Source organism: Aspergillus nidulans, chromosome V (genome assembly GCF_000011425.1).
Source record: "Aspergillus nidulans FGSC A4 chromosome V".
In the NCBI taxonomy this organism is placed as follows: Eukaryota; Fungi; Ascomycota; class Eurotiomycetes; order Eurotiales; family Aspergillaceae; genus Aspergillus; species Aspergillus nidulans.
The window spans coordinates 1,246,645-1,265,676 of NC_066261.1; the positions used below are offsets into that span (position 1 = coordinate 1,246,645).

General features: G+C 51.7%; 9 protein-coding genes across 9 annotated transcripts, besides 1 other annotated feature; 4 read left to right on the forward strand and 5 right to left on the reverse strand.

Annotated features, from left to right (window-relative positions):
• Positions 1 to 19,032: part of a sequence feature (contig 1.89 1..282268(1)) that runs on past both edges of the window.
• Positions 245 to 904, forward strand: ANIA_05195 (cornichon family protein; the record flags this gene model as incomplete). Its single annotated transcript, XM_657707.1, has 4 exons — positions 245 to 345; positions 452 to 607; positions 684 to 750; positions 812 to 904. The coding sequence occupies 4 exons, from the start codon at positions 245 to 247 to the stop codon at positions 902 to 904; spliced, it is 417 nt and encodes a 138-aa protein (XP_662799.1).
• Positions 1,610 to 3,453, forward strand: ANIA_05196 (WD40 repeat domain-containing protein; the record flags this gene model as incomplete). Its single annotated transcript, XM_050612217.1, has 3 exons — positions 1,610 to 1,717; positions 1,775 to 3,237; positions 3,429 to 3,453. 3 exons carry the CDS (start codon positions 1,610 to 1,612, stop codon positions 3,451 to 3,453), a joined length of 1,596 nt encoding a protein of 531 aa, XP_050468161.1.
• ANIA_05197 (EF hand domain protein) lies at positions 3,609 to 6,965 on the reverse strand (the record flags this gene model as incomplete). Its single annotated transcript, XM_657709.1, has 1 exon — positions 3,609 to 6,965. One exon carries the CDS (start codon positions 6,963 to 6,965, stop codon positions 3,609 to 3,611), a length of 3,357 nt encoding a protein of 1,118 aa, XP_662801.1.
• ANIA_05198 (putative MFS multidrug transporter) lies at positions 7,281 to 9,197 on the reverse strand (the record flags this gene model as incomplete). The annotated part of the gene is made up of 6 exons (XM_657710.1): positions 7,281 to 7,624; positions 7,679 to 8,361; positions 8,408 to 8,441; positions 8,496 to 8,640; positions 8,697 to 8,954; positions 9,009 to 9,197. 6 exons carry the CDS (start codon positions 9,195 to 9,197, stop codon positions 7,281 to 7,283), a joined length of 1,653 nt encoding a protein of 550 aa, XP_662802.1.
• ANIA_05199 (methionine aminopeptidase MAP1) lies at positions 9,623 to 10,964 on the reverse strand (the record flags this gene model as incomplete). Its single annotated transcript, XM_657711.1, has 3 exons — positions 9,623 to 10,294; positions 10,359 to 10,757; positions 10,827 to 10,964. The coding sequence occupies 3 exons, from the start codon at positions 10,962 to 10,964 to the stop codon at positions 9,623 to 9,625; spliced, it is 1,209 nt and encodes a 402-aa protein (XP_662803.1).
• On the forward strand, positions 11,303 to 13,333 carry bna4 (kynurenine 3-monooxygenase). Its single transcript, XM_050612218.1, has 3 exons — positions 11,303 to 11,502; positions 11,667 to 11,881; positions 11,937 to 13,333. The coding sequence occupies exons 1-3, from the start codon at positions 11,385 to 11,387 to the stop codon at positions 13,122 to 13,124; spliced, it is 1,521 nt and encodes a 506-aa protein (XP_050468162.1). The 5' UTR covers positions 11,303 to 11,384; the 3' UTR covers positions 13,125 to 13,333.
• Positions 13,618 to 14,013, forward strand: ANIA_11469 (uncharacterized protein; the record flags this gene model as incomplete). Its single annotated transcript, XM_050612219.1, has 3 exons — positions 13,618 to 13,620; positions 13,776 to 13,837; positions 13,875 to 14,013. 3 exons carry the CDS (start codon positions 13,618 to 13,620, stop codon positions 14,011 to 14,013), a joined length of 204 nt encoding a protein of 67 aa, XP_050468163.1.
• ANIA_05201 (uncharacterized protein) lies at positions 14,825 to 16,060 on the reverse strand (the record flags this gene model as incomplete). Its single annotated transcript, XM_657713.1, has 3 exons — positions 14,825 to 15,740; positions 15,805 to 15,873; positions 15,972 to 16,060. The coding sequence occupies 3 exons, from the start codon at positions 16,058 to 16,060 to the stop codon at positions 14,825 to 14,827; spliced, it is 1,074 nt and encodes a 357-aa protein (XP_662805.1).
• Positions 17,878 to 18,757, reverse strand: ANIA_05202 (uncharacterized protein; the record flags this gene model as incomplete). Its single annotated transcript, XM_657714.1, has 3 exons — positions 17,878 to 17,900; positions 18,191 to 18,289; positions 18,373 to 18,757. The coding sequence occupies 3 exons, from the start codon at positions 18,755 to 18,757 to the stop codon at positions 17,878 to 17,880; spliced, it is 507 nt and encodes a 168-aa protein (XP_662806.1).

Sequence of the window (19,032 nt, forward strand, 5' to 3'; positions counted from 1 at the left end):
CCCTGTTCATATTCCTCTTGAAAATTCGAGTGTTGAGCTAGGTCGCCGCTCACCGCCCGCCCACGCCTATTTTTCCCCAAAGTCCGCACCAAAGTCTCCAGCCCAAATCCCTCCTGCTCGTCTCCCACCTGCTCCCTTACCCACTCCACCCCTCATCCTACGGACCTCTCCGCTCGGTGCTTGTGCTCTGTATTGACTGTGTCTTTTCCCCTTATTCTACTCTTTCTTTCTCGCTCTACACAAGATGTCCGGTGAAGCATGGCTCTACCTTCTGGCGGTGTTGATTAACGCCGTCAACCTGTTCTTGCAGGTCTTCTTCACTATCATGTACAGTGATCTTGAATGGTAAGCATTTATTTACACCTCAAATCCAGCTGCTCTTCTAAGCAATCAAAGCGCAACCGGGCGCTGGAGGAAGTTCTTCATGGTTTCCGCTAATCTGGTGCTGCAGTGACTACATCAACCCTATCGACCTCTGCAACCGTCTCAACGCGTACATCATCCCCGAAGCTGGTGTCCACGCTTTCCTTACCTTCCTCTTCGTGATAAACGGCTACTGGCTCGCCATTGCCCTAAATCTGCCGCTGTTGGCATTTAATGCCAAGAAGTGCGTTCCTTCCAGCCCGAGTCTGACGACGAGTCTGCGCGCATTAGAGTTGGGTTCTGACTCCCTTACTTTGCAGGATCTACGACAACCAGCACCTCCTTGATGCGACCGAGATCTTCCGCAAGCTCAACGTACACAAGAAGGTTAGACTTACCATTTACGTCATAAGGCCGGGAATCACGGACACTGACCTCCGAGCTCTAGGAATCCTTTATCAAGCTTGGTTTCCACCTCTTGATGTTCTTCTTCTACCTCTACAGCATGATTGTGGCCCTCATCCGCGACGAGTCTCACTAATTATACGACGAGACCCAGGATGCAACGCGCTATGGCCGGCCCCAATAACGTCGCGATACCCGGTCTCATCGGAGGGTGGAGGCGAAGAATTATTCGGAGCTGTACTAGGCTGCTCTTGCACGCCTTAGCAACTGTCGGATAGAAGGTTTCTGCTTCCCCTCTCCCGGTACGACAGGACGTCGGAGTTGCCCTTGGGCAGGCCCGAACTTACGGCCGGAGAGCAGGGAGCAACACTATGTATGACATGACTATGATTTATCGGTGGGTTTTGGTGAAAGCGAGCTTTGAAGCGGCTTCGGTCATGGTGGCTTATGTTACTAGAGGCTGAGACGTGTCATATTATTACTGTTTTGTTATTTCCTTGGAACTGTGTTTTGTACTTGTCATGAACCTTCAGCCTCTGTTGAACCTGATGTTGCTTTTCTTTTGATGTCTTCAAATAATGACTGTATATACCTCGAGCGGTGTTGCGATGATAGCGTCCAATACTCTATAGGAATAACAACACTCTAAAGTTCTGAATCTCATTTATAAACTCTTGTATGGCAGTATGTCTCCAATCAGCTGTGAACATTCAACCTTAAAAAAGGCCGAGTGGCTGATGGCGGGTTTGCGTTCTTGGCGCTACCGGCACCCGTAAAACGTCAAACGTCAAGGTCCAGCCGTTCCTCATACCCTTCGTCCGCTCACATCAATTTGCACGAAATGGCTGCATTACTTGGAGCCGCTTACGATTCTAGCGATGACGATACTCCGTCTGTTCCAGCGGCGTCCGCCCCAAAAGTCGTCGCCGCCCCTGAGGTGAACACAGAGGTTTGGTCCCTACAATCCTGCCAGCACAAGAGTACACTCAGCCTAACAGACCTACAGGATCAATCGCACATGCGAATGATGCTCGCTAATACTTCCTCGAAAGCGTTGACTTACAACGCGACATACGATGACCTCTCGCGCCCCTCCCAAGGGCCCTCCAACCCCTTCAAATCCGCAGGTGCAGGAAACGGCCTCAAGCGCAAAAATGTCCCCACAGGCTACGCTGAGGCCGCCGCCATCAGCGAGTCCACATTCACTGCGCAGCATCGCACGTATCAAAGCTTGGGTTATACGCGTAATCCTACAGCCCCAGAGCAGTTTGTTGGTAATCTTGATCATGCTGCTCAGTTTGGCGGTCGTGATGTCGTGCAGATGAAGCCTTCGAAGGAAGCATCAGCGGCGTTACGAGCCAAGCGACAGAAAAAGGGCGATTCGAGCATTGTCGAGGGTCCGGGCGCATATCTCGGCCCTTGGGCGAAGTACCAAGATGACGATCAGGTTTATGACGAAGAACTCGGTAGCGACGAGGAACTCGTGGAGGTGGACGAAGACGAAGAAGAACAGGAGCAAGTTGGATCGGCGCCCATGCCGGCCATGAGCAAGGAAGCAACAGATTACCAAGACGACACATCAAAGGTCGAAACGACCGAATTCCACGGCTCAGAGCAATACGACTACCTGGGCCGAACGTACATGCACGTCCCTCAGGATCTGGATATCGATCTCAAGAAACCCGTAGGCAGCATCAAGAACTACGTCCCCAAGAAACTCGTCCACACATGGAAGTCGCACACCAAGGCCATCACCTCGCTCCGCTTCTTCCCTCAAGCCGGCCACCTCCTCCTCTCCTCTGCTGCTGACGGCAAGGCCAAGATCTGGGATGTGTATCACTCGCGTGAACTGCTCCGCACTTTCTCCGGCCACTCAAAGGCCATCACTGACACCGATTTCCATATCACGGGCAAAACCTTCCTAACAGCCTCCTACGACCGGCAAATGAAACTCTGGGATACCGAAACAGGCCAGTGCATCTCGCGCTTTTCAACCGGCAAAACCCCTCATGTCATCCGATTCAACCCCAATCCCGAAAACTCCCACGAGTTCCTCGCTGGTATGTCTGACAAGAAGATCGTCCAGTTCGATACCCGCACCGGCGAGCAGGTCCAGGAATATGACCACCACCTTGCGGCCATCAACACACTCACCTTCGTCGACCAAAACCGCCGCTTCATCTCCACATCCGACGATAAGTCCCTTCGCGCCTGGGAATACGGTATCCCCGTGCCAATCAAGTTCATTGCAGAGCCGTACATGTTCGCTCTCACGCGCGCAGCGGCCCATCCCAACGGCAAATACGTCGCTTTTCAATCGGGCGATAACCAGATTGTCGTTTACGGCGCGACCGACAAGTTCCGACAGAATCGCAAGAAGAGTTTCCGCGGCCACAATAATGCGGGTTATGCTATTGATCTGACGATCTCTCCTGACGGCCAGTTTATCGCGTCCGGTGATAGTGCCGGGTACGTGTGCTTTTGGGATTGGAAAACGGGCAAGATGTATCATAAGATCATGGCAGGGGGGAAGGAGGGCGGGGCCACGACTTGTTTGGATTGGCATCCGCAGGAGACGAGTAAAGTTGTCACAGGCGGGTTAGACGGGGTAATTCGGTTTTGGGATTAGATAGTGGTTTCTACTGGGTTTTGTCAACCAGGTTGTTCAGCTGGTATTTATATTAGGCATGTTCATTATACTCTAATGCGATCATGCGGACGGCACAGCTTGATAATCAATTATGCTCATATTACTTCATGAATTTTGCCGATGCACCATGATTCCTGACTCAAGGTCAACAAGTACATACATATTTATCATACAAGTGAAGTAAACTCTATTAGAAACTCGCCATCTCAATCCAACTCGCCACAAACGCCAATCTTCGTCCTCGATCAGCCGCCATACGCCTCGAAAACTCCTCAAAATTCAACTTCGCGCCTGTCCCGCCCCGTTCTTTTGCTTCAGCCTCGACGCGGTTTAAATATGCCCAGCGTGAGAGAGTTGCAGGGGGAGGAGGCGTGGTGGGACCCTGACGCTTGGGGTGGAGGATTGGCGATATGGACCTAGAACGAGATGGTGACGGGGGTGGGAGGGGTTGAATAGGTGAGGGTGTGCGCTTGGGTGCTGTGGCTTCGGCGTCGGGAGAGGAGGGAGTAAGAGATGGGGGTGCTGGGAAGGTGGATGATGCGGTGTTGGGGTGAAGGAGGATGGAAGAGGGGAGAGTCGAGGGGAAAGAAGCGTCCACGTCGAGGTCGGAGTCGTTGGGACGATGGTGTGGGAGGGTAGGGTCGTAGTGGGAGTCGGAATCGTGGTCCAAGGAGTTTACGGCGGCTTCGTTCGCGACTGGAGGAGTGTGATGGTGCGGTGTCGGTGAAAGGACTAGGTTGTCTTGCGGCTCTAAGATGGGGTGGGACGTGGTATTTTGGGGTTCTTCAGGGTTGGCGAGGTGGGTTGGGCGGACACTCTCGTTGTCTTCAGCGTCGCTGTTGTCGACGTTGTGAACTGGTAGTCTGAGCTCGCGGGGTGGTGGCAGAGTTGGGCTGTCTTCACCGGTTTCACGAGTGGGATTGCTGACAGAATATCCCGAGCGTTCGAGTAACTCATTTAGTGGCCGTTCCCTATACCGAGACAGCTCTTCAGCCTCGCCGGGGTCCTCCATGTCCTGGTCGGCCTCCTCGCCTTCTAACTGTTCAGCCAGCTCAATCTCCCGCGCCCAGATTTTGCGCTCAGTGCGTGTGCGAAAACACTCCATCAGAAGATCTTCCTTTGGCTTGAAGATGATGTCAAGAATCTCGTTGAACCCTTGTTGGGTTACTTGGTACAAGATCTCTTTGCCCACATCCCTCTCAACCTCCGGCACTTCGAACCCTCCCCATCTCTCTCCGACTAGAATGCTCCGTGACGATGTTGATGGATTGGATCTTACGTCTTCGTAGTCGTCGACGTCGGTCAGGTCGTCCTGGAAGCGTACCTTTGAAGATGACCGGGAACGTGGAGAAGGTGGCTGTGACTCGTACTCTGGCTCTGCTCCATCTTCTTCTTCGCCCTCATCCCCATCCGAATCTGTCTGGTAACCATCAGGAGCAGTACCGCCGTCCTCTTCATCAGTATAAAATGCTCTTCGGCGCCACCGCTCATCTATGCCCTGTCTCCGAGCAGAGTCGACCCGTCGTTGATCGCTATCACACATCCGATTATACACGGCAGTTCCAATCCGAGCCCTGTCATCCGGGTCGGTAACATCCTGGAGGGGCACATAAGATCCCAGCGCGGCGACTATATCCGTCGATGTAATGTGTTCAGGAGGCGGCCAACGGTCACTTTCAGCGGATGAACTGTCCGTCTCATTGTCATTGTCATCTTCGTGTTCGTTTTCATCCCTGGCACTTCCTCTCCTGCGGCTGCCAGACGCTTCCGCCGTGTTTGATGCAGAGGGACCTACACGCACAGTGACAGGAATAAGAGGTTGCGAGCGCCCAAACTGGTGTCGAACGGCAGCTTCACCAACAACTGAGTGGCGGTCTCCTGTATCAGCGCCGTCAGGGCGGAGTACGCCCTCATTGTCCACAATCTCCATATCCCCATCCTGGTTGACGCGTTTACCCTCTCCTGTCCTTGAGGATTCTCCAGAAGGGATGCTTCCAGGGAAGGCAGAACTGATGGGTTGACTTCCAAGCACCACATCGCGTGCGCCACCTTCCAAAAAATCGTCCTCCATACCGGCAACCATATCTCGGGTGAGCTCTCGGCTGAGGGTATAGTAAGCCCGGAACACGCGTAGAAAATCCTTGCGTTCCACGTAGCCATCCCCATCAATATCGTATCCACGAAAGACACGACGCAGTCTCTCATCGTTGCTCTTGTTGTTTAAACTCGCAAGGCCTTTCAGGAACTCCTCAAAACCAATAAGCCCGTCGTTGTTCGTGTCGTAAAACGCAAACATACGATCATAAATCAGGCTCGGAGGTGGTGGGCGGACGGATGTATTAGGAACGAAGCAGCGATCGAAGGTTTTCCGATCGATAGCCATGTAGAGTTTGTTCGGATCCTCAGCCCATTCACGGTTCGCCAGACAGCGAAACTGATCCCAAAGAGCTTCTAATTCAGTCCCCTCAAAGCTGGTTTCCTTCATCAAACGTTTTGCTAGTGAGCGAGGTAGAGTGCGCGGAAGCATCGAAGGTTTTCCGGGATACCAGACGGGCTGGGACTGCCGAGGATTTCCTAGGAAGGGCGCCGGTATCCGGACTTTGTAGAACAGATGTGTCTTGATATGTACTTGCATCGCCTCACATGTCTCACAGAGGTCGTAATCGATGCAGTTGGCGCACCGGTAACGGATCCCTTGAATAGGCATAGCTCCGCAGCTGTTGCAAGTGACGCCTCGGTGAATGTAGCCGTCTTTTCTTGCTTGATCTTCCGCGATATGATAGAGGAGGTTGAGCAGGTTCTGGCCTTCGCGCCCCTGGGTGGTATCGTTGTTCCCTTCCCTCCACGAGAATACACTCTGGTCATCGACCACGGTCTCACCACCATCCATTATTTGGGTTTGCTGGGTTTCATCTGCAAAAGTCGATGTCGATAACGTTACTCGCTCTCCGTTCTGGCGTCGCCGGCGCAGTTCCTCTCCGTAGTTACTGTCCGCATTGAAGCGAGCGACTACCCTCTCGATCCCGGCCTGTGAGATACCACGACGCTGGAGCTGATCCATTAGGTATTCCCTCTCCGCACTCCCTTCCTCTATTACGTGCGTTGGTGGGAAATCCAAGGCGAAGAACGATTCCAAGAAAGTATCCTCCATCATCTCGCGCATCCGTTCCGCATGGGCCTCCGGAACACCAACCTCATCCATGAGCTGATCTCGCGTCGCAAGCAGCGAGGGAAGCAACCCGCTCTCGACCCGTCGACCATCTTCAGTTTCTATCCGAAAAGTCCCGTATACTCCGTTCTGGCGTTCTAGTAGCTCCAAGTGGGCGATGGCTAGAGCCGACGGCGTGTCGGCAGCTGCAAACTCTTCCGGCTCATTTCTTCTTTGACGACGGACGGCTTTCCGCCGGCGAAGAGAGGATTGTGACGGGGAAGACGAGAAGAGATGGTTTCGAAGAAGAACGAGCGCATACGCCGCAGCAACACCGGAGAGAAGGTAAACGAGAGGACGGTAGCGAGCGAAGGTCAACTTAGCCTGCGAGTCGGACATGGTGAAGATATGTGGAAATACTAGACAAAATGATTCACCATTATTACAACTTGTCAGAAGAAAACAAGCCAGGAAGAATCGCTGAGAAAGCACGAGTAGTGTTGGTGGTCAAAGAACATCGAATCGGCGGCAGTATGAAGATGATCGGGATCGCCGCCTTCCGTAGTAGGTGAGATTGGAGCCAAGGCAAATCAACATCCATGTGACTGAAATTTTATACAGAATACACTACTTTTTATATAATAACGCTAAACACAGGTATTTCCATATATATCAAAGGACGATGTCATCCTACTCCTTGACAAGGGTGCGTGTTCAGCGTGACAAGCTCCGTTCGCGAATGAATAAGCTGCTCACGAAGGCGAGGAACACCACGCCAATCAAGAAAGCAAATCCCTTGTTTGTCGCCCATCCATAGCAGTCGCGAACTATTCTTGCAATGGCCGGGTCCAGTGTCTTGATGAAGTCCAAGCTCTCTCGAACCCCGTCCACGATTCTATCGATATCCTTGCTTTCGCGCAGCGCATATCTCAAACGGTTCCTCAGAACTTGCTGAACGACCGTAGAAGACAAGGCAAGGCCGATGACTGACCCCAGTGAGCGGAATAGATACGAGCAGGCGGTCACGACAGCTTGGTCCTCTGGGGTTGCGTTCGATACTGGTACATTGTATATTAGCACTTAGACAACGACGGGGCGGAGAGGGGACTCACTCAAGCTAATAAGGGTCGTTGTAACACCGATACCGTTTCCGAAAGAACAGGCGACTGTTCCGATGATTATAGGTACTAGGCTCTCTGCAACGGCCCCAGAGAAAAGGGTGATCGTGACAAGTCCCAGAGTGAGGGAGGTATAGCCAGCGATGGTCAGCCAATAATACTTTCCAGTCCATCTCATAATAAAGCCCGCAAACAAAGATCCGGAGACACCGGCAAAGATACAAGGCAGAAGTCGTAGCCCAGCCACCGTGGCTGAGACGCCGTCCATAGCCTGGAAGTACAGGGGGAGGTAGAAAAGACCAGATAGCCAGCCACCAAAGCTAAAGAAATTGCATCCGTACGCAGCGACGAAGCCGCGGTCGAAAATAATATGGCCAGGGGCAAACGGTTCTGCCGCGTAGTATATCTCGACCACAACGAACAAAACAAACAGACAGACCGAGACACTCAGTGAGACGACCGTTAACGGCATCGTCCAAGACACATTGCTGCCTCGATCGAAGCCTACGAGAAATCCTAGCACTGCTCCAATCAGAACAACGGCTCCAGGGAAGTCAATCCGGCGAAGCTTGGTTTTCCAATGACTATCCTCGGGTGCCGGCAGGTCTAGTACAACTGACACCGAGATAAATGCAATCACGCACAGCGGGAATTGAGCAATGAAAGCCCTAAGGTAGCTATGTTAGATATCAAAAGCAGGACACGAGTGCGCAAATATCATACCATCTCCAGCCGATATAGTCCGCGAGAACGCCACCTGTTGCAGGCACTTGTTAGAGAAGGCGATTTCACCAGAGCCAGGGTCTCTTACCAAGAGGTGCGCCGATGCCCGATCCAGTCGCATATATAATGTTGATAACACCCTGCCAGACACCCCTGTCGCGAAGCGGAATAATATCACTCAGGAGGATGCTAACAACCGTGGTCATGCCGCCACCGCCAATGCCTTGAAATACCTAGAACGCTTGATCAGCACATATAACAGTCACTGTTCCAAAAAGTCCCTTCATACGCGAGCAGCAATAAGCTGATGAATGCTTTGAGCAAGACCACAAAACAAACACCCGGTGCCAAACACCGCATACGCAAACAACAAACACGACTTCCGACCAAAGATATCACTCAGCTTGCCATAGAGCGGCTGAAAAGATGTCAAAGTAAGGAAGTAGGACGTGGCGATCCAGCTCGTCAGGTTCAACGCCTTCAAGTCGGAACCAATCTTTCCATAACTGGATACGATGATTGTCTGGTCAGCCGCAGACAGGAAGACCTAGAAACGGGTCAGAAAAGGCAGCGGATAGACTGAAAGTGAGCCAACTCATACCCCAATTGAAAGCGCAGGCAATATATATCTAAGGTTCAGTTCAGAGCCCAGTTTACTCGCAGCTGCTCCTTCTTCTGTGCGACCTGAATCCGGCGGATTTCCAACCTCGGCCGTGGAGTAAGTAGTATTGCCGTTGCTTTGCGAGCCCAGCAACGGGGTTGTTTCATTGTGCGGCGGTTCTGACGACATGCTACAAGCGAGTCGGATCACCTAGCACCTCCATCAACTGAAAAGAGAAGACGAATGGATGCCTCGACATCTCCAACTATTTCACCACCCCTCTACTTGAAGATGTGCTTTGCGTCACGTGATGATAAGCGTTCCACACTAGATTTACGATAATTGGCCAAATCGGCAAGACGGAAAGGAAGTGGCGCTAATCTCCAATATTGTGGCTCCGCGAGCTGTCACTCCTTCCTGATTTGTGCTAGGTTGACTCTATACGCTGTGTGGAATTTTGCTATCTATGCCGTCAACAACCGCTTGCACCTGAGTCTAGTATATACAATGATAGCTAGGCAGCGAGCGCCTTTTATGGTGATAGAAATGTAGTCATGCAATGTCATCCGTCATTATACTCGTCGACCGTTTCAAAATAATGAATGCACGCAACATCACGCATCCGTCTTCACCTCGCCCGCTGCCTCCGTACCAGGCATAGGAATGGGACCACCAGGCGAGTCCGGCAGACGCGCGGTTAGGACTTCGACACCGTCTTCTGTCACCAAAAGCGTGTGTTCAAATTGAGCGGACAACGAACCGTCCGCCGTCGTGCTAGTCCAGTCATCCGGCCATAGGCGGTCGCGGTGCGTACCAATATTGATCATAGGCTCGATCGTGAAGCACATGCCGGGCTTCGCCGTTCCTACCGCCTTGTTTTTGGCATAATGGGGAACATTCGGCGCGCAGTGGAAAAGTTGGTTGATACCGTGACCGCAGTAGCTCTTGACTACACTGCAGTTCCGGCTCTTGGCATGCTTTTCAATCACATTTCCAGGGTCCCGGAACAGCATTCCCGGCTTGACAATCTCAATGGACTTGTCCAAGCACTCCCGTGCCGTCTCCACGACCCGCACGGCATCTGGATTCGATCGCGCCTTCTCTCCCACATAGTATGTCTCGTTGATATCTCCATGGAAACCTTCATGATACAAGGTAACGTCAATGTTGATGATATCGCCATCCTCAAGCGGCCGTTGGTCAGGAATACCGTGGCAAATCGTTTCGTTGATGGACGTGCAGACCGACTTGGGAAAGTGAACGTAGTTAAGGGGTGAAGGATAAGACTGATCGCACATTAGTTTGAGGTCCACTCAGCCATTCGAAGCATCCCCCGCAGGTAGTACTTACGTTGCGCTCAATGCACGCTTTGTGGACAACCTCATCGATATAATCGGTGGTGACGCCGGGCCTCAATTCCCGCGCAGCAATGTCAAGCACCTCTCGTGCTAGTCGACATACTTTGCGCATACCCTCCTGCTCCGCCTTGTTCAGAATAGTGATGTTGTGTCGGCCAACAAACTTCTGCTCCGAGCGGGGTATGCCATCCTTCGCGTAGTCCGGGTGGGGGATGGATTTGGGCACGGTCCTCATGGGCGATAGAGGGTAGACAGGCCGGAGGGATCCGGTGAACCCGAAGGAAGGGAAAGGGTTGAATAGTCCGGTTGCTGGGTCTGGTTCAGAAACTACTTTTGGAGGGAAAAGGTTGGTGAGGAAATTACTCTTTTTGTGGAGAGCTTTGTGGTCGCTCTAAGTAGGACATATTAGCATGCAAGAGACAGGTAGATGCGCGCGGTAAGCGAGTTCTTGAGCGCCTACCCAGCTTCGTTTGAAACAGTCCTGCGAACAGAAGAAGCTGTCGAGGCCCATCTTCAGACATGTCGGGCACTGAAGCGATCCAGCATCCTTCCCACAGTCGGTGCCCAGGCATTTTCGAGAGGCGACTTCGGCTGCCATATTTGCGGTATGTCTGTGGTTAGCGCAGCCTGCTGTATATTATGTGGATGCAGGGATGAGCTTCAAGAAATGTTGGCGGAGTGTAGGATAAAGTCGCCGCGGCACCGCCAGAAAAATTGGGGGTGATCTAATCCTGATTTGGCTAGCGTTGGCACCCTCCAGGAACGGACTAGCTTACGATTGCTCCACGTGATCTGCCTTGGCAGGGCTCGGCCGCTAAACCAACAATGGACAAAATGGTCTCGTGACCGTGACACCGCATGGCGTGCGTCACGAGCGAGATCGCCGCCAACTAACCAGGAACCACAGCGGGGATTACTCTGCATCTGCATGCCAATCTTGGTTGGAGGTGATACAGCGTCATTGGAGACCAATCGATTCGTCGCACCTGCGTGACCGATTCGTCGCTGTGCCCTCGAGATGGCATCTCCTGCCAAGCAAAAAGTGGTTATTGTCGGGGCTGGACCAGTGGGCTGTTTGGCAGCTCTCTACGCCGCAGCCAGAGGCGACGATGTCGAGCTCTATGAGCTACGAGGAGGTTAGTTTCCAGCTTGCCTCCCTAACCTGTTCCCGACCTTTTGGAGACACCGTGCGGTTTTTTTTTTTTTTTCTCTTTTTTTTTATATATAAATAAGCCCTAAATCATCGGATCGTGCGTATACCTATACGTCGGCATTGCTGTACTGACTCATGTTGTCCCAGATCTCAGGGTTCCCGGTACAATTCCCTTAAACTTCACGAAATCTATCAACCTTTCCTTGTCCCACCGCGGGATAACGGCATTGCGGCACTCAGGCCGGGAGCATGTCATCAATGAGATTCTCCAAGAAGTGGTCCCGATTTATGGTCGTATGATTCATGGACGAGATGATGGGAAACTATGGGAGGCACCGCAAGCCTACGACGTGCACGGCCGGGTTGGCCTACCTACCACATCAGCTTGAGCGAATCAAGGCTAACAGAGTGGCACAGAATAACTACTCTGCAGATAGAGGAATGCTGAACAACGTGTTCCTCAACGAGCTGGAGCGAATACCCAACATCAAGCTCTTCTTTAACCATAAGCTGACCGGTGCCGACTTCCAAGCAAACAAGGCCTGGTTTGAGCGTCGCTTGCCTGGGGAAGCACCCCTTCCCGGGTCGTCCGGCCGTGTCCCCGAAATAGAGGTTGACTTTGACTTCCTTATCGGTGCAGACGGCGCCCATTCGGCCACGCGGTACCACATGATGAAGTTTGCCCGCGTCGATTACCAGCAGGAGTATATCGACACGCTGTGGTGCGAGTTCCGCATTCCTCCATCCCCAACAAACGACTTTCTTATCTCCCCAAGCCACCTTCACATCTGGCCAGGCAAGGAGTTCATGTTCATTGCCCTTCCCTCCGTCGACAAATCATTCACCTGCACGCTCTTCGCGCCAGCGAGCCACTATGCCCAGCTCGAACGCTCCACAGAAGACCTCCTCCAGTTCTTTGACGAGCACTTTCCCGGCGTCTGTCCCCAACTCATCTCCCCTTCCGACCTCACAGCCCAGTTCAGAGCCAACCCACACCTCCCCCTCATTAGCATCAAATGTGCACCACACCACTACAGCTCCTCCGTTGTTATTGTTGGCGACGCAGCCCACGCAGTCCTCCCATTTTACGGGCAAGGCCTAAACGCCGGCCTTGAAGATATCCAGGTTCTCTTCGACGCACTAGACAAACATGGCGTCTACAATGCCAACTCTGATCAGGCCGCCCGCGCTCTCGCCCGCCAGTCAGCATTCGCAGCGTACACGGCTTCCCGCACTGCTGACGCTCACGCCATCAACGATCTTTCCCGCCAAAACTACGTCGAGATGCGGTGGGGCGTCAAACAACCCCTCTACCGGCTGCGCAAGTACATCGAGGAAGCACTCTACCACTACCTTCCCAGCCTAGGCTGGCAAACTCAGTACACCCGCGTCAGCTTCAGCAATCAGCGCTACTCGGAGATCATAGCTATTAACCGGAGACAGGGACGCATACTAGGTGCTGTCTTCGGGTCGACGTTAATATCGGTATTAGCGGTCACGGGTATCTACTTATGGAGACAGCCAACGACTAGACTCTTGTCGCTGGCAAGTTTCAGAGGCGCCTTACAGGGTGCTCTACAGGGCGCCCTAACGGGAACTGCGTAGATGTATTTCAAGTATGTTCATATCAATCTGTCGATGTTGGGAGGGGATTTGCAAAGTTGGTATACACACTAGATTGTAGAGGCTCAGACTCGGTTTGGGCTATCTTGCATCATCTCGTTGTTTGTGCCTGCCGCCTCTTGTGGCATATTATACGTACACTCTGCTTCTACGGTAGCTACTACGACTAAAATAGATCTTCTCTTCTCTGACATCATATGTCTTACAGTGGTGCTTCTGTTTGCTGATATCACTATACCTCGTCGCATCAACAGCTGTAAACATATATAAAAGCCCGTAATAGTTGGACAAGAAGCATATAACAGGCAATATTAGCTGCCAGGCCACAGAACCGTGGAGTTGTAATGAACTTGAGTGTCCGATCTGGACAGGTAGAGCAGGCGCCAGGGAACCGAATACGCGTCCATTGTTACTGCCGACATCAAGTCGTTTGCAGGAAGACGTATTCTAGGCAGCTAGAGGTATAAAGCTCCATATGGTAGGTCACCATCACGGTTCGAGTTCTAACTACTCCAGAGTTCGGTGAAGGAATCAATAGTAGACAGCCTAGGTAGCATAGCCCTGGGCTACCACAAATATTATATATCGAGTGTTAGTGTTGCTAGGTACAACTGATATTATGAACTCATATAGTACCTAGGCCGGATTCGGCGTAACCAGTCTGCGGGCCTCTGTGGGGATTTCTCATCTCCTAGGTAGTGAACCGGTGTAAACTGGTGATCCTCTTACTAGGGCTGATGGAGCACCGTTAGTAACCAACCTAGGAAATTGGAAGAGAGTGGATGGATCCATTCGGTGGCTGGCCAGAGCCCTTACTGCTGGCAAGACAAGAAGAACGCAACGAGAGGAAATCAACACAGGCATGGCATAGACATCAACATAGACATAGACATAGACATAGACATAGACATAGAGAAACGCAACCAGACATTGGAGTGTAATGCGTGATTAGGAAACAAAATACATCCGAATCCATGAAAAAATAGAGAACATAAAACCCATTGCAACATCAAAGACCAAGACTGACTCGAGGGAAGGCGTCCCTGCCATTCAATTTCAGCCTTGGTTTGCTTCCATACAGTACAAGAAGAGTCTCCCATATTATCTCGAACCAAACACACATAGTGTAACGTGACACGACAATATGTCGATAGTTATAAGATAGAGAAAGCCAACCGAACAACAAACCGCCAGAATAGTCTAGCGATAACAAAAATGAGAGTAACAGAGCCGGAAATGTAAAGATGTTTTGTGCAGGAGAGCACCTATATGTGAATATCCAGAAAAGTATGGTCGTTGTTATGTTAGCGGAATGAGGTATTCAAGTTGTGGCCGGAGAGAGATTAGAAGCAGAAAGCTTTTGGGGAACTCGGATTGAGTCTTTCCCTCATGTCCAAGTATAATCCAGGAGGATTAATGGGCAGATCCAGAAAAAGAATCTCCACGAGTTCATTGTTCAACCAATGGGGGTAAGTCGGATAACCAAATTTTTAACTATCATCATAATCCGTGGATAGTCCTCCTAGGAAACGGGTTCCGGATCTTCTGGGATTAGGCATCCTTCCAAGGGAATCAAAGGGATGTAGAGAGATCCAAGGCATGGTAAGATCAAGAAGAAAAGCGGCCATATGGAGAGAAGCATCTACCTCATAAAGTCATAATCAAGAGTCATACAACGGCAGTCAAGGTGTGGCAAACTTGACCCGGCGGCTACGCCTTTCCTGGATGCGTTTCTCAGTATCCGAATAGAGGCGGTCAAGATATTCCACGGCACTGGCATCTTTAAGGATCTTAGCCACTTGGGTCCCGGCAGAGATGAGCTGGAGGACATTTCGGTCATCCTTGATGGGTCGTGACTGGTGCTTGGCAGCGTGTCTCATTTCCAGAGAATTCTCCAACACCGTAACTAGTTGTTTTATCTGTCCATTGTAGAGCACCCTGGCGGGTATGCGGCGCTTTGTGGCTAGCCTTCTGAGGAGATACACCCACTCAGTCCACTCACGGTCCGATGGGACCCTCACCTCTCTCTTGTCTGGCTCGATCGGAATGGGGAATCGGTACTTCCCAAAGAAATCAAACGCACACTGTGAAAGCCGGTCGTTCACCGAGGCCAAGATTCGATCTTGTTCTGAGACATCAAGATTAGTAGGAAGATGGGGTAAATCTCGTCCTTGTTCCGCAATCACTTGCGGAGAGGGCGGGTCTAGGAACTGATGAGGTCCATCAAACTCGTCACGGTTCGAGGAACGTCTCTGCGAGTGATATCGAACGGTTCCTTTGTACTTGTCTGCGGTACGGCGACCTTTCCGTTCAATGAGGTACTCCGCACTCTCAGATGGCCTCTCAAAACCGTAATCCCGTGCAAGAGAGTCGACTGGGAGGCGAGCAGGGTGATTCAACTCTCGATACATTGGCGTTGGGGGTGGCAAGGGTCCTCTTGGGGAGAGAGACATGGTTCCCGGTGAAGACACTGGGATAGACCCACGAGGGAAAGAGAAGTCAAAATCAGGCGGTGCAAGTTTTGGTGGCCTTGACGTTGGGATTTGCGAGTGTATCGAGCCTGGTTCAAGCCTTGGTGGGGACGGAAAAGGTTTTGTGCTATAAGGACTTTAGCATCGTGCCTTCCAAGACGGAGATCAGAGATGGCAAACAGTAATAATACCTTGGCTGGTAGATCACCGGAGATTCGCCAGAGGTCCCATATATCGGCGGCTGACGTGGGATCATCGCACTGTTTAAGGTGAGTCTCATCCAGGATGCAAGCTGAAGAATCAGGACAACACAAAGGAAAAGGCAAGACATGGAAAACAGATTCCAGTTGAAGCTAACCTATGACGAGACCAGGTATCTGAGTCGGTACTCATTGAATTCGCGTAGGTGCTGCTGCCTGTGCTTGAACTGGAAAAGTACGACGACATTGCGGACACTGGGGGGTGAAGAACGAGAGGCATGTGCTGAAAGTACATAGAGAAGGTGGCGAGGAAATATGAGATGTACCAGTGGAAGCAAAGGCTTAATATAATAAAAGAAAGAAAAAATTCGAGTCTGTCCTGCTCTATAAAAGGCGCCTTGGCTACAATATGTGTATCAGACAAAAATAAATCACTGGATTGGCACGGCTTCGAGGCATATATGTAACATTCAGGGCACGGGCACAAAACTGTCGAAGCGGCAGATAAGCTCTTCTGTTTTAAGACCCGCAAAGTGTGAGGGAAGGGTGGGGTGCTACCCGTAGCCACTCACCAGGATACCCGGACAGAGACAGGCTAGAGGAGAATCTCGATTCGGGCAAGGAAGTAGCCGGGCATCAAAAGCGCCTGGTCTATGGAGTCGTACACGATGGTCAGCGGAGTCTAGGGTCAGTCTCCACGGCCCAGTGGGTCGACACTAGCAGGGTGGGAGTAGATTCAACAGGCGGCGGTCACGACAAGATGACATTGGAGATCGAGCAATCATCGCAATAAAGCCATAGTAAATCTCTCCGGCGAGACTCCCTTACCCTTCGTGTCCCGCTATCTATCAGGTGGATAGCTGCGGCGGCCATTGAGCGCGATTTGGCATGGATGGCTCAAGAAACACCAAAATCTCGCCCCCGCAAGATGAACGTGGCCATCGTTGGTAAGCTGATCCTATCCTCAAATGAAGAGTAATGAGGAGAAGCAAGGGTCGAGATGGATGGTTTAGGGCTTTGGGCAGCAATGGCAGAAGTCGGCAGGGCGCATGCACCCGCTAGACGTAGGCACGGCAGCGTCCTTCCAATCTTGAGGGCTTGGCCTCATCAAGATCTGTCAGGTCTCAAATCACATTGAGGTATTCCGGTGATTTCTCAATCTGGAGTGGCCTACCAGCGACGTCCATGGTTTTCCGCGACGCTGAACGGCATGAGATGGCTGACGAAGTCGGATACCATTGGGCATTGCGCAAGTGACAGCCGAATATCAGCACTGAAGTCGACAAATCATTTGCAGCCACTGACTCAGGAGTGACTGTTTTCTGTAATCTGATGGCCTGGGGTGCGAGGTTTCTAGTGGCCAAGAGTATTCGATACTCTGCATGGCTCGACGCCCACGACGTATGGCTACAGCAGACTGGTGAGCGGTAGCAGGTCTTCACAAGCTTGGTGAATTATCATCCAGCAGTCTCTGGTCCATTTGGCGTTTCTCAAACACGAGGCGCCGTCGTTGGACAGACAGCGTTGGACAAAAGACACGGGCTCGACATCTTCTGCTGGGAAGCAGGTTGAACGATCAGCAGCCGTGAACCCCAGCAGAAGCCACCAAGACAAGCCTGCTCACCCATTGGCCCAGGCAGTAAAATCCTGAGATCTTCATTGCCTGGCTCTGCTGGGGGTCATAGAGCCCCTTCTGGAGAGTTGGGCAGACATATGGCTGCATGTGTTGTTGCCCAAAGTCCCAGGCTGGGTTCGAGAACGAGCCAAATCACCATGAACGCATGAGGGAAAAGTAACGGCCCAATTGTCTTTCTGCTGCCTGCTTGAACATTGCCCTGGTGATGGGTGCAACAATGCTGATTGCGCATCTGTATCGTGGGCAGTTGAAGGTGGAGTTGGGGCACCTGGCGGGGGCATCAAGGCCGATCTTCATCCAGTCACGTGATATAATATTATAGTAAGCTATAACCTTCACACGCAGAGACATAGACTACGAACACATAGACATGCAATTGCTCTACCGCCTGGAGTGGTGTCAACGTAGTAGCTCTGCCTTTTTTACGCTTACTTATGTCTTGCACGTAAGTCTATCAGCAAATCAAGAGTCCCAGGTGTACCAATGATGGACGGTGTATTAAGAATAGACTCGGTTAAGCGCATACTACGACAAATAACTTATGCCAGCTAGACTATGAGCCAAATAAGAAGCTCTACTGTGTCAAATATCAGTCACTCAGCAAGTCACTTTCCTTCCATCGGGTACAGAGCAGACCCAGGCTCCCTAGATCCAGTCTAGAGTCTTCCAGTGATCCTTGATTAACTTCGCCCGTAAACAGTCGTATTCGGAGCGCTCGCAACGACACGTATTTTTACATACTGATCTCCTCTAAGGAAGTACGCAGTGCCGTTTGTACTTCCCGGCTCAGGAAACGCTGCATCAACAGTGTCGAATCGGCCTCGGTCAAACTAGGCCATTCTGCATCGAGTTTTGCAGGGCCATGCACGATTATGTCCTTGTCAACGTTTATTCGCACATAATACACGCCTCGAAAGATGTACGTTTCACCAGAAACCCCGGGAGCAGGAAGGGTGCGTCGATGGTGTCGAACCCTGCCTTGTTGAGGCTCGCCAACTTCTGCGTGATGACCCAGGGACCATCGACGAAAGTATCGTCGTCTGAGGACGGAACGAGCTTGATGCGGGCGAAGTGCGCCCCAGAGAAGTAGTAGCCTTCATCTTGGCTGCCGTCGATGGGGAGGATGGCGTCGACAGTGCCGAAGCCGATAGATTTGAGAGAGGGCCAGTGATCAGCGATGGCGGCTAGGCCGAAGGTGATCTTTCCGCCTGCGCTTCCAGGGACGAAGTCGATGCGGGCGTAGCGGCCGCGGCCGCCAAAGAAGTAGGCCTGCTTGATGCCCTTGTGGTAGAAGACTGCGTCAACCATTCTGGGGTGGAGCCAAGGATTGCTCAGCGATTTGCTTGACTGGTAGAGAGATATAAAAGGACCGTTTGGTTCGAATTTGTTGAGGAGTCTGATTCTGCGCAAGAGATCAGGAGAACCGGTGGCCCTTATGAGGAAGTCGACTCTCTAGGTCGCCTATAGCAAGGCCCTTGCGCAATCCTCCTCATCACGTAGCAATCTGCGCAGCATTCTGGCTTGGTACTGACCATCACCAAGAATACGGTTTTGATAGGTCTCGTACCATTATATCACGAATT

Excerpts from the sequence above, each read along its gene's own strand:
- bna4 (XM_050612218.1), top strand. The coding sequence starts at position 11,385 with ATGGCATCTCCTGCCAAGCAAAAAGTGGTTATTGTCGGGGCTGGACCA. Across the intron at positions 11,503-11,666 it reads GCTCTATGAGCTACGAGGAG|ATCTCAGGGTTCCCGGTACA; the intron begins GTTAGTTTCCAG and ends ATGTTGTCCCAG. Across the intron at positions 11,882-11,936 it reads CCTACGACGTGCACGGCCGG|AATAACTACTCTGCAGATAG; the intron begins GTTGGCCTACCT and ends AGAGTGGCACAG.